The sequence below is a fragment of the Schistosoma mansoni genome, chromosome 4 (assembly GCF_000237925.1).
Source record: "Schistosoma mansoni strain Puerto Rico chromosome 4, complete genome".
NCBI classification, from domain to species: domain Eukaryota; kingdom Metazoa; phylum Platyhelminthes; class Trematoda; order Strigeidida; family Schistosomatidae; genus Schistosoma; species Schistosoma mansoni.
The window spans coordinates 6009101-6022623 of record NC_031498.1 but is presented as its reverse complement, the minus strand read 5'-3'; the positions used below and the strand labels follow the sequence as shown (position 1 = coordinate 6022623).

Genomic DNA, 13523 nt, shown 5'->3' with positions numbered 1-13523 from the left:
GGAGACTGAGATGAGATTATTAGTAATTAGATGTTGGACTATCGCAGTCTTAACTACTTTTTCCATCACTATAAAAACCACGGAAGTTATCTTTATGGGTCGTTAGTTTTCAACATTTTCTTCAGGTTCTGTTTTAATTTTGGGAATGATATGTGTAGTTTTCCAGGCAGTAGGGTAACGCGCTGTAGAAAGTGATATCGCCAATAGTTTGAGTAATAAAACATACACATCATCACCTCCATGTTTTAGCATACTAGCCAGAATACCATCTGGTCCATCAGTGTAGGAGTGTTTCAATGTACTAATTGCCTTAGAGAAATTTTGTAAATTGAAGTCTACATTAGTAACCTCACAGGGAGGTGCTGAGATTAGTTCTGAATCATTCAGTGATTCTCCATCAGTTAATGAGAAACAAAAGTGCTCACTAAATAGTTCCATAACAAGCTTAGGATCTTTGTATACTTGTTTGTCTTCAATAAATATGTTCCCTATCGATTGAGAACGTTTAGGTTTATTTTGAAAGAGTATGGTGAGTGCAGAAGAGTTATTATTGAGTTCAACAGCACATTTTTCCTGTTCGACTGTTTTTTGTGTACTTATTACTTCTGTTCAGACAAGTATTTCTGTCATCGTTACTAAAGAGGAAAAGTCATTAAAATTGTGGAAGCGAGTACAATGTCTTTGCAGACGTCTTCGTGTACCGACCGGTATATAGAAATCTTTAGAAAACTTAGGTCTCCAGTACTCTGAAGGTGCGATTTTGTTGATGATACTTCTGATGTTGTGATAAAATATATTGGTTAGTGTGTCGTTTTTGTTTACAGTCAAGAAGGTCCCTCAATCAGTGCTTCTTAGGTAATTGTGAGAGCTATTCTAATCAATCTTGCGACAGTTTCTACGAAATGTTACAGTTTTAAGTCTACCGTCTGCGGTTTTTATATCAAGGCTGCATATGACAGTGTTATGGTCACTAACTGGAGACCTTTTTTCTAATATACACAGTGTTTGGGTGAGGCCACTGGTAAGCACTAGGTGCCAGATATTCTGATGTCTGGCAGGGCTACTAACATATTGAGTCCACTGTGCTAGTTCTAGACATTCGATAAATGGTTCATAACGTTTCGGCGCCTTGACTGAAAACCAAGAAACTTCAGGCATGTTGAAGTCACCAAAAATGAGCTTGCCTGTGAATGGAAGGGATGATGCTAGTGTGAGTACCTCTGATAATTCTGCTATTTCACCTGCTGACACGTTAGGTTGACGGTAGACACAGCCGAATAGTAAGGTAATGGAGTTCGATTGCTTTAAAACAATCCACACCGAATCCTTTGTTTGTTTAGTTCAGGCATATCACATAATAGTCAGTTTAGGCTAGAGTGAGCGTAAATAAGGAATCCTCCACTTCATCCTTTCAATCTATCACTTCCATATAGTAAATAGTTATCAAGAGATATATTTAGATCGGAAATATTACTATTAGTCTATGCTTCAGACATCATTATTAGCGGTGGTTGATATATGGATAAAAACAAAGCTAAATCCGTCTTTTAATTGCAGATCGACGTAGGATTGATAAAACACATTATATTCAGACTATCCATAACGCTTTAGAAGTTTTCAACTTCCTAATGGCTCTATTACACTTTGAAACAGTTTCTAGATGTTTAAATTCTCTGTATAGATCTCAGTTGGAAACCTGAAAACGTTATAAGCGTTTGAAGCTAAAGGTATTGGGTCTCAGTCATTATATGAAGATGGCCATTAGTATCATGGTGCACACAGATCACGAGTTTCAGGCAGAAAGAGATGAATATATTGAATTCATCTGCTATCCCGTAACCAAACTCTTTGAAGCTAGTGAAACAAATGACTGAATCATCGAGTGCCCACACCTTGCGAACTTTTGGAATTATCATAAAATCGTCTCCCACCACTCGAAAAGCTCTTCAGAAGCAGTCTTCTCTCTATTTTAACATAATCGTGTTAAGGTTTAAAGCACTGGAGGGCGATCTGGTTGCTCAAGGTCGCGCCCGGCATGTTCTCCCTTTTTCAGTCAACTTAAAGAGCTGCTCTATCCCTATTATTTAGCGTTCTAAATCATAAACAACATATTTGTTCTTAAAGCTTTTAAACTATACTTTATACTTGAAACCACTTAATGTACTTTCAGATCACATCCAATATATTTTCAGAACGAATGTCATCGTCACAATATCGGACATTAGTTTACGTATTAAATCCCTGGCTAAGCGCTTATTGCCTACTTTGACGGTCGCATATGTAAATGGATTTAACGTTTCCAAGTCATACATTCTATGGTGTTGAGTTCCCGGCAGTAGTAAACAATGTAGAGACTGCTATTGAAATGCTTGGTGGACTCAGTCAAATATCTGAGGTATGTTATATTCTAGATAATAGTTTCAACGTTTACACAGCATTTTTGAGTGTAGATGCTTATTTTAATTTGGTCATGGTTAACTACATCTGTGACGAGTTTATTTCCGTAAGCGTCCAACATAAAGTCGCACATAATAGCGTCATAAATTAAAACTGTTAATATCGCCGCATATATGATACTTTACTTTGCCCACCATTTTTTTAGCTAATAATAAACGGCAGTTGTTTCATATCGTATTTGGCCCTCAATTGTACAAGCTATTGGTCTACTATCTTTAAAATCTGCGTTGTCTGCAGGTAACTTAGGATCATGTGTTTTTTTTATTTTCAGAGTTGAGAGACAAACACATTTGTAAATGAGAGTTGTTCATGCTTAGTCTAATTATGAGGCGTAAACATAATAAACAGTGATCTACACTACCACTTTTTTGTTCTCGATTGTTGTAGCTGCCAAGAAGTAGCCGCTATCTAGTGTCATGTATCTTGATTGACGAGATACTTTAATTCTAAGTTCCGCCTTATTACTATACACTTAAAAACGGACTAGTGGGATAATAAAAAACGCTCGTAAAAGACATTGTGTTGTCTCCGCATTTCACTTAAAATCCCGCATTACAATTTTCTTCATGTGGAGATATCTAAACATTGCTGATGCTATTTCATCATCCTGTGTCATAGAACGTGAGGTAACAAGGATAATGGGTAGTACTCACATCTGTTAGTTCCAAGCTTATGTACAGTATATTAGCATTTCACACTAAGTTTCCAGAACCCTAGCAAATGAACGGATTCTAAACTTGGAATTGGTTTGGGATAAACGGATCTTGTAGCTTCTGACTTGGTGCCGTGTTGTAGAACTCTGTATAGGACTCATCTGTCAATGTGTCACGACTACTTGATTGAGGTCTTAACTCGAAGGGGTCAGGTTTCACAATCATTAGGTAGGATTGGCTTCGCTGATGTCCTGTACCCTTGGCTTTCAGTCATTTTTATACAAGTGAAATTCAAACATTGTACTTATGCTATCAGTCGTTCATACATATTATTCTGATAAAACGTTTTATTTTATGCTAGTATTAAAAATAACAGTGTTAGTGACCTGTTTGATAAATGTTGCTTTTTCAGTGTCTAGGTATTACCTTAACCTTATTTATTTATTATTTATTTAAACACATAAACACTGGTACAAAGGGGAACCAGATACATATGCGCCGCACAAATCTCATTCGATTTGTGTGGGGGCTGTGATACTACCCAGGTGCCCAAACTGAAGCAGGTGGTTTTCTTAGGGGGCCACACACGGAGCCTTTGACCTAAAAGTCTGATCCACAAGGCAGTGGAGCACCGTGAGGAGATGCAGTCCCATGGTAGCCGTTGACCAACGATTGATTCATAAGCCATTTGTTCCTTCAGGATACTGGTGCCAGTGTACACCATTGGTTTAGAATCAGGGTTTTCCAACTCCCCTAGGTGGACTTTCCGTGTTCAGCAACCCGGTTAAAGGGTCGGACATTCATTTTTCATCCTCTCAATTTCGTAAACACCCACGCCACGAGAAGGCATTGAGTAGGGCTTCCCTGGCAGGGGCTATATACGCGTGGCCATCTGAGAACATTTCGAGAGGGAGAACGGACTCTCCCCACTCTCGGCCATACCAGGGCATTTTGGGGCTTTAACCTAACTTTACGTCTTATGAAGGAATAAAGTATCTGATATACACGAGAGCGATTTCATAGATAATATTGTTATAAACCTTTGCACTCTGAGTGGCCGTTTTCACTTTTCTATACAACGGTCACTCGTTCTGTAGGTACACTTTGGCATAACTTAACAAATTACTTCCCGTTTCCACCAGTTCATGTTAGGTTGATTTCTATTAACTAGAAAAAGATTTACAGTTGGTTTATTTGTTTTCTATAATCTAACCACATAGGAAGCTGATTTTGTTTCCTAATTCCCACATTATTTGCACTTTCAGACGTACATAACTCTGTTTATGTATTGGTCTTACAGAACAGAAGTTAATTGTGATGAAATGGATAGATTCTGTTCTTTATCTGCTTATCATGGCATTTCAGTACTCTATTTATTTTCTACCAGTCTACTCATATTTGGTAGTAATATTTAACATCTTGTTTTTGTTTGTATATGTCTTTGGTTTTCTAACAACGCTACTCTGTTGTATCTGTCTCATAGCTATGTGTAGAGTATTGTCTTTCTATTTTTTAGGTATTCGCTGACGACAAACGTCGTTTAAATCTCACTTTTCGTCCGCATATGGTGTATTCAAAGCCTGCTTGTGGAGATGGTCATTCGTCCAACTCATTTGTCATACGTATTCAACGTCTTAGGAACAAGGTAACAGGCAAGCTCAAATTAGTTCCTGTTATTCTGGGACGCGTAACTCGGGTTTATAAATTCGATGGTATGGATATTGTTTCAATTGTTCAGTTCATTATTAATTTTAACTCCCCCCTCACCGCTGTTCGTCCTCAAATCATATGGTTCGTAGTATTATTTTTAATTCCTGATTTGTATTATTTTCCTACTCCTATTGGTCTCATCAAATAGGGCGCACAGTTCGGAAAGTCATCGCACACCGGAACACCATTTTAATTGGGAGAAAGATAGGAAGGAGTAGTTAAGAGTCCTATTCTCTCTCATTTGGTTGTCAAAAAACTCCAAGTTGACTCGGATAAAGCTCTTAAAGTTATCCAGCTTATTCCATCAATTTTTCCGTATGGTTTACTGTTATAACTTGACGAAGAATAAATGAATGATAACTGCGAGGAATTATTTATAGACTATTGTTATGTGCATTCTAATTGGATAATTATTAAGTAAGCAGACTATATATATATATATATATATGCCAAATATTGATAAATAACTCGAAATACCGATGCTTCGGTTATTAATTTAAACACAAGCAAAATTTACTGATTATTTGAGCAACTTTAAATAAATTAAATGAATGCATTGCAAATTTAGTCCCTATTTTATGTTTTATATGCGGTTAATAATTAATGTGTTGGTGAATGCAATGTGATAATTGTTCTTTTATCATGTTCCCGGATTTTTTTAAACCTATTTTCCGGTAATTGTCTTCATATTTATCACAGAACCTGTTTTTATTTCATAATTTAGCCATGGCTGATTTTCAGTTTGGTCCATTTGAGCGTGTTCCGACTACAGATAAAAGTGAAGGATCTAAAGTTATTCCACCTAATTATAAAATATTCTACAATGATCTCATAATCAAGGATCCAACAACAATGATTGATTCTTATTTATCTCGTGATATGCCGTTGTATCTCCCACCGGTCTTGTTTAGTCGCCAAGATACCCCAAGTTTTTACAATTTCGCTCCTCGTTATCGCACGACTGAGTACATTCAACTTGAAGAAAAGAGTCATAAACTCCCAGTTTGTAAGTCGTCTGAAGCTTTTTGGTTTTGTTCGAGTATTTTTCAAAGATATAAGTTATTCAAATTCAGATGGCTTTAGATCACCGATGCCAACTTTTTGTCATAGTTTTGAATTCCACTTCTCTTAAGTCCATTTTCTAAGTCATGCATAACCTATAATCCACATAACCTTATTCAGGATCCTGTGAATCGTTACACACCGTATATATTGAATAGGTTCCTAATCTTTTAATTATCGCCAGGCCTTCTATACTGAATATTTTATATTTCCTCTAGCAGTTATTGAGATGTTCCCAGCGACGTTTTTTTCTACCTTTTGTCATCCGTTAATAGTTTCATTCATTATCCGCGTTTTTTAAAATAATTATGGTTTTAATCTCTACAGTTCACAGTCTACAATGTAAAATTCTCTGCAAATTGTTTAGTACCCCCCGATAATTACCAATAAACTTCAGACACCATCATGTGATAGATTTTTTATCAACACTTAGTCACCAAACTTATTCTGTGATCTCCAAAGATCTCACAACAGTAGATTGTGTTATTGTTGTATTATTAACTGAATAAATCAAACAGATGAAACATGCGGATCGATGACTAACGAGACAGTTTAGAGGTCAAGTTAGAAACCTTTGGTAATACCTAGTCTGGTCACCAAACGTTTTTGTTACGAATTGATAACTCTAAAACACTCCTAGATTAAAGCATTTTGAACAATAGACATAAACAAGTTTCATATTATTTAATTTAGCTTGATTAGATGGTTGTTAGATGTATAAATGAAAAATTGACTGTGTCTGTACACCTTGCATTTGCTTTTGGTATTCATTTTTTGTTCACTACTATGTTCTCTATGCTTATTTTGAGTTAAGTTAATTGTAGTGAGTTATTTTTCTTGTTATCATCTATAGCAAGAAAGGCTCGACCGACTTTTGGGTATCTAGTGAACTTGGATGATGTAACTCCTACTTCTCCTAGGCCTGGAGCCATACAACGTGTAATAAATCTTGGACTATCTGCTATTCAAGTAAAGGATGAAATTCAAAAAGTGTGTTCTATATTTGGTTTTACTGTTTCAATTTAAATTTCGATGAAAGTTGTTGTATTCTCTCTTACGGAGGTTACCTTTGTATTCACCAGAAATCTTTGGTTTTTAAATATGTTAAACATACTTTATCATTATGTTACTGTCACCTAGTTCCATTTTAGCCAGCTTATAAGCAGTTAATAGGCAAAGGAAGGTAAGCAGTTTATAATTTTAGTTAATGTTGGGTTTAATAATACAATTTAGGATAAATAATTCTTCTAACTTTGACAGCTTGCTTTATGTATGGTTACCTGTTTTGTTTCATCTATCAATGCAATGTGATTTTATCGTTGTGATCTTGAAAGTTTACCCTAAGAAGCTGTTTATGTTCATGCCTATGAAGTAAACTTCAATCATATTCATTGAACTATAATTTAGTGATTCAATTACTTTCAAACTTCATGCTTGGATAATTCATTCAATCTGCTTTTGTTGAGCTATAAATATCCTGCCTAATAAATAAATGTTTTATTCACTTAGCTCTTCGATGAGAGACCGATTTGGATGCGTCCAGCATTGGCTTACCACATGCCTGCAGATACTCGATTGATTTATTTTACTCAGATACTTCCTTCTGTAGCTTACTATATGATTCGTGGACCATGGAGTCGAGCTTGGGTCCGGTATGGTTACGATCCTCGCAAAGATCCCGAAGCTCGCCGTTATCAAGTATGTTTATGAGTTATTTAGTAAGATATGTTTAATTTACATATTCATATATTTCTTCGTAAACTATATTTTGTTTTTATCAGTTTATGTAATGTCTTATGCCTGGAGTGTTATTTGTAACTTTAGTTGCATGATTGTTAAGTCTGTGAGCTAATTGGACATGTATGGTTTACACAAACGTAGTTTGGTCTAAACTGAATATTGTATTTTAGGATTGATATTCTTTTAATCATTAGTATCTTCACCCAAGAAGTTTGTGTACCCTGTAACAGTTAAACTGACTTTGATGTTATTTAGCAACTCTTTAATTAAAGTAGGATAGGAATGGTTAGTGCAACTACTTTTCTTCGACATCTCATTTCCTCATGTTCTTTCCTGTAACTTACTGAACAACCTTTAGCTTTACATCAAACTAATGTACCGAGTTTGTCTAAATGGTGGTTTTGATATCTGCTTCTTTATTACCGACTCTCATTTTGGTACTATTATTTATGATGTAGTTGTCCAGATTAGATCGTTGTCTACCATAGTATGAAGGCAGATATGGCTGTCACTTAATACGCGGTAGTATTCACGTAGATATTTCCAGTGATCTCAGACTGTTTTTGTATCAGTTGTTCAGATCTGCCCTGGTACGGCCGAGAGTGGGGAGAGTCCGCTCTCCCTCTCGAAATGCTCTCATATGGTGACGCGAATATATAGCCTCTGCCAGGGAAGTCCTACTCACTGCCTTCTCGTGACATTACTGTTGTTTACGAAAGTGAGAGGACGAAGAGCGAATGTCCGGCGCTTTAACCGGGTTGGTGGACATGGAGGGTCCACCTAGGGGAGTTGGAAAACCCTGATTCTAAACCAATGGTGCACATGGGCTCCAGTATCCTGAAGGAACGAATGGCGTATGAACCAACTGTTGGTCACCGGCTACCATGGGACTGCATCTCCTCACGATGCTCCACTGCCTTGTGGATCAGACTTTTAGGTCAAAGGCTCCGTGTGTGGCCCCCTAAGAAAACCACCTGCTTCAGTTTGGGCACCTGGGTAGTATCACAGCCCCCACACAAATCGAATGAGATTTGTGAGGCGCATATGTATCTGGTTCCCCTATGTACCAGTGTTTATGTGTTTAAATAAATAAAATAATCTGCGAACAATAATTTGATCATCTATCTTCTACATTATTCATTCAGTTTCCTTCTATTGGGCAGTTGGTTAATGATTGAGATATGACATAGATTTCCACAGCTTGCTAGTAAATACACTTCACGAGACAAATTAATTGTTTTGTGTTGTGGAAGTCCTCTCACTTCCAAATAAACGGAATTTCATTACGCTTGTAAAACTTTAAAATACTGTTGTGTATATTAGTGAAGTCTTTTAAGTCAAACCGTCCTGGTTAAGCGCCATAACACAATCAAAAGTATCCGTCCAAGATACGAATTTTTTCTACGATTTTGATACACCACCTATTTCTGTTTGACTCTTTAGTTATGTGAAATAAAACTCACGTTTTGTAAATACCCACCTGACTTAACCAGTTAGACTGTTTGTATATCTTGCAAACATATTTTTTTATATTTTAGGTAATTGATTTTCGAGTACAAGCTTATATGGTTGTACGTAAATTATTATGTCATTCTTCATCAAGGAAACGAATGCTATGCACGGATGCGAATAAACGAGTTTTAGCGGATTGTCGTAAATCTTATGAATCTGTACATTCCAGGGAGGATAGTTTCTTTGACGAACTTTTGAATAGCTCGAAGAAATCCCAAGAAGATAATATCGACTACGATGGAAATGATGAGTTAGATCAGACTATTATTGATGATGCTGAGGATGACGATGCTGATGACAGAATACAAAAAAGTTTAGGCAAGGTGTGTTTTATATCTTCGCTTGAATGTTTCTTTCGGGAGGGGCACTAAAAGATAAAACATAGTTTTTTATTTGCCTTTGCTTTGTACGGTTTTTTAACGTTAATAATGTATTTCATTCACTAAAGGCATACTAATATCGTTGATTTTAAGTCACACTTTGTGTGAAGGTTAATAAATGCTATCCGGATGCTCGGACTAACATAAGGAATTCAATTTAAAATTACTGGGAATTATTAGAATGCGAAATCTTATGCATTTCATTTAATATTATTGTATTGTACCAAGGTTTAAACTATGATTCGAAATCTACATTTTTACTCTTATTACTTACACCTGTTACCCCTCGTGGAGGAGCATAGGCCGCCCACCTGCATTCTCCATCCAACCCTGTCTTGGGCAATCCTTTCCATTTGTTATTCATCCTTTCTATATCTGCTTCTATTTCCCGGCTTAATATGTTATCTGGCCTTCTTCTTTTCCGCTTCCCTTCAGGATCCCAAGTTAGGGCTTGCCTCGTGATGCAGTTTGGTAATTTCTTCAATGTATGTCCTATTCAATTTCAACGTCTTTCCTCTTTATCTGGAGGCTGGTTTGTCCTCTCCCACAGAAGGCTGTTGCTGATGGTATCCGGCATACGGACATTCAGTATTTTGCGTAGACAACTGTTCATAAATACTTGTACCTTTTTGGTGATGGTTGTAGTAGTTCTCCACGTTTCAGCTCCGTACAGTAAAACTGTTTTGACGTTCGTATTGAAGATAGTGACTTTCATATTGGTTAACAGCCGTTTTCGGTTTGATATGTTCATCAGTGTAGGAATGCTGTCCTTGCTTTGCCAAACCTTGCCTTTACGTCCGTATTCGATCCCCCCAGTTCATCGATGATGCTTCCCAGGCACGTGGAAGTTTCCACCTCTTCCAAAGTTTCTCCACCAAGTGTGATTGGGTTGGTGTTTTCCGTGTTTTATTTGAGGATTTTGGTTTTTTATCTTGTGTATGATCAGTCCTACTGATGCAGAGGCTGCTGCTACATTTGTTGTCTTTTTATGTATGAGATAGGAGGGCTAGGTCATCTGGGAAGTCCAAATCGTCTTATTGATTCTGAGATGTCTATTGTATTTTTTAGTGCTTCCCTTTCAATGTCGAGGTTTTCATAATCCAGTGAATCACCAGAAGAAAGAGGAGGGGGGAGAGTAGACAGCCTTGTGTGACCCCGGTCCTTACTGGAAACGCATCTGTCAGCGTTTACTCTTATACAATGTGGATATTTTAAACGCTATTGATGTCAGTCTTTCCTTTTCATTTGTAGTATTAAAATTTAGTTGTTAGATTTTTTAGTCAGCGAAAATTTTATTAGTAAATTTTAAATAAAATTTTATTATTAATATATGATTACTTAGTGTGTTTAGTTTTAATAATACACACACGTTCTAATCTGTTAGAGTTGACTTCATAACTGTGTGCTTTGGTAATGGCTAGCAATGAGACCAACCACTTAGATTTCGTATCTAAACTAAGGAAGGCTGTGACAACCTAATGTCTTTGTCAGGTTACTTATATTTTCATCTTAATAGGTATTTTTGTTACTGTTCATTCAACATGTATTTTCTGTGCATTAAACTGGGTCTTCTCATTATCAATAGAAATCAAGTGAACTATGAAATGTAATTCTCACTATCCCACATAACTGAATGTTTGGTGGAACATGCCCCCAAATGCCCTGGTACGGCCGAGAGTGGGGAGAGTCCGCTCTCCCTCTCGAAATGCTCTCATATGGCCACGCGAATATATAGCCTCTGCCAGGGAAGTCCTACTCACTGCCTTCTCGTGACATTACTGTTGTTTACGAAAGTGAGAGGACGAAGAGCGAATGTCCGGCGCTTTAACCGGGTTGGTGGACATGGAGGGTCCACCTAGGGGAGTTGGAAAACCCTGATTCTAAACCAATGGTGCACATGGGCTCCAGTATCCTGAAGGAACGAATGGCGTATGAACCAACTGTTGGTCACCGGCTACCATGGGACTGCATCTCCTCACGATGCTCCACTGCCTTGTGGATCAGACTTTTAGGTCAAAGGCTCCGTGTGTGGCCCCCTAAGAAAACCACCTGCTTCAGTCTGAGCACCTGGGTAGTATCACAGCCCTCACACAAATCAAATGAGATTTGTGAGGCGCATATTTATCTGGTGCTTTTTGTACCAATATTTATGTGTTTAAATAAATAAATAAATAAAATAAATAAAAAATTCATAAGGTGAGTCTATAGGTCTTCCTGAAAAGCATCTATAGATAACAAAATTACCAGCCATTTTATGCTGAAGTAATAAGATCAACAGTATTCTAACCAATATATTACAGCCGATTCTAATGAAGATCTGTATTTAAATCAGAGGTATTCCGATACAGACATCCTTTTATTTGTAATTTAAAGGAATCGCAAAATGAACTATGTCTTATACTATAAGAAGTCGGAGTCACTGAATTTTTCCTGTTAAGTATTGGCTTTCGTAAAACAAAGTAATTAACCATCCCCTCGTGACTACCCATTATCTATTGCTCATCGTAGATTTCTTTTTTTCCCGTTAAAATACTTGCTACTTCATATGGAATTATAACCTTATTTGTCCTTTAAAATTATTGTTATTTAGGTTGCAGATTATCGTTTTGGACCTAATAACTGGCCAACTACACATCAAGTCCGTTATTGTCTCTCAGATATAGAGATTCCTGAGGTACAGGCGATGTTAGAAGAAGTACCTGAGCGAACTGAAATTGACCCAGTGGATGGCTGGCTCCGACCTGGAGGTATCAAAAAAATACGTGATCTTTTAGGGCAATATTTAAAAAAGTGGATATCTGAATCAGACCCAACACATGCAGATAGTGGAGCCGAGTAATGATACTCCATTTTGCATTATCTATTGCTTTAATGTATCATAATTTTGCATTTTGTCCAGAATTTTTCTTTCTTTTTTATACCGTTATAACAATTTTCACTTAACATTATGTACATGTTTCTATTTTTCTTCTTTGCATAGAGTTTTCTTACCATCCTTATACTTTGTTATACATTCTAACGAGGATATATTTTGTCTCAGTTCAATATCTTTATTTAATGGTGTAATTTCCGATGGAAATTTACCTTATCGGTATTGTCTTCACACTTTTTCTCATTGTTCATTATTTTGCAACTGCAAACGTTCCTGTGTAATTTCCACTCTAAAAAATTATACGTAAATGTGTTTTGTTTAAGTCGTTTTCTTATATTACTTTGGTTGTTTGCATTGTATGGTGATATTAATTAACTAACATTCTGTATTGTGTAACAATTACTGTTTAGCGCAATCTTACCAGCCAAAAGCAAGAAACGTCGGATTGTGTTGATAAGCGGTATAGGCTGTACATATATGGCTGTCATAACTCAACAGGGTGGTGAACACTAAATGGTCATTAAGATGCAGGTGTATCCAGCTGAAAAAAAGTCATCAAAATTTGTGCCACTGTTATATCCAATTAATTGTGAAAGTTGTATGATATATCAAAGAAAGCTAGAACTAAGTTATAAAATAAAGAATTCGTTTATTACTTTTCATGTCACTTTTGTATGGGTTACATATTTTCTGTTGACTAATTTCGAATGTTTTATGGTAAAAATTATAATTTTAATCACAATTTGAAGAAGTCCTTAACCAATTATGAGTTCATGGTTGCGGGCAAATGTTGTATAATTTAATTATGTAAACTTTAGATCACAGTTTAAACACGCAACTGACTGTTAACACCGGTTTGGTACTTCATCTCTTCAATCTAGACTTTGAGTCACCCTTTGACTTTAAAGAATATCGTATACAATGAAAAGCCACACTGTCCAGATGAGCATTTGTTCCTATCTCTGACGTTGGACAGCCAAGAGTCGAAATATATTCTCCTCTAAGCTGACGTTTTATTCAACAAACGACTAAATGGTATGCACTACGTCGTCATCATTGCAACCTTTTAATAAAGTAACCTTCAGGTTAGAATGTTCTTAATTCGTCGTAAAGCATCTTCAAGATAGCCTTTTTAGC

General features: G+C 36.6%; 1 protein-coding gene across 1 annotated transcript; it reads left to right on the top strand.

The window, feature by feature from the left end:
- Nucleotides 1–2284: 2284 nt before the first annotated feature.
- On the top strand, nt 2285–12657 carry Smp_050740 (hypothetical protein; the record flags this gene model as incomplete). Its single annotated transcript, XM_018796641.1, has 7 exons — nt 2285–2395; nt 4627–4822; nt 5545–5826; nt 6736–6872; nt 7392–7580; nt 9161–9457; nt 12105–12657. 7 exons carry the CDS (start codon nt 2285–2287, stop codon nt 12351–12353), a joined length of 1461 nt encoding a protein of 486 aa, XP_018651763.1. The 3' UTR covers nt 12354–12657.
- Between the last annotated feature and the right edge of the window lie 866 nt (nt 12658–13523).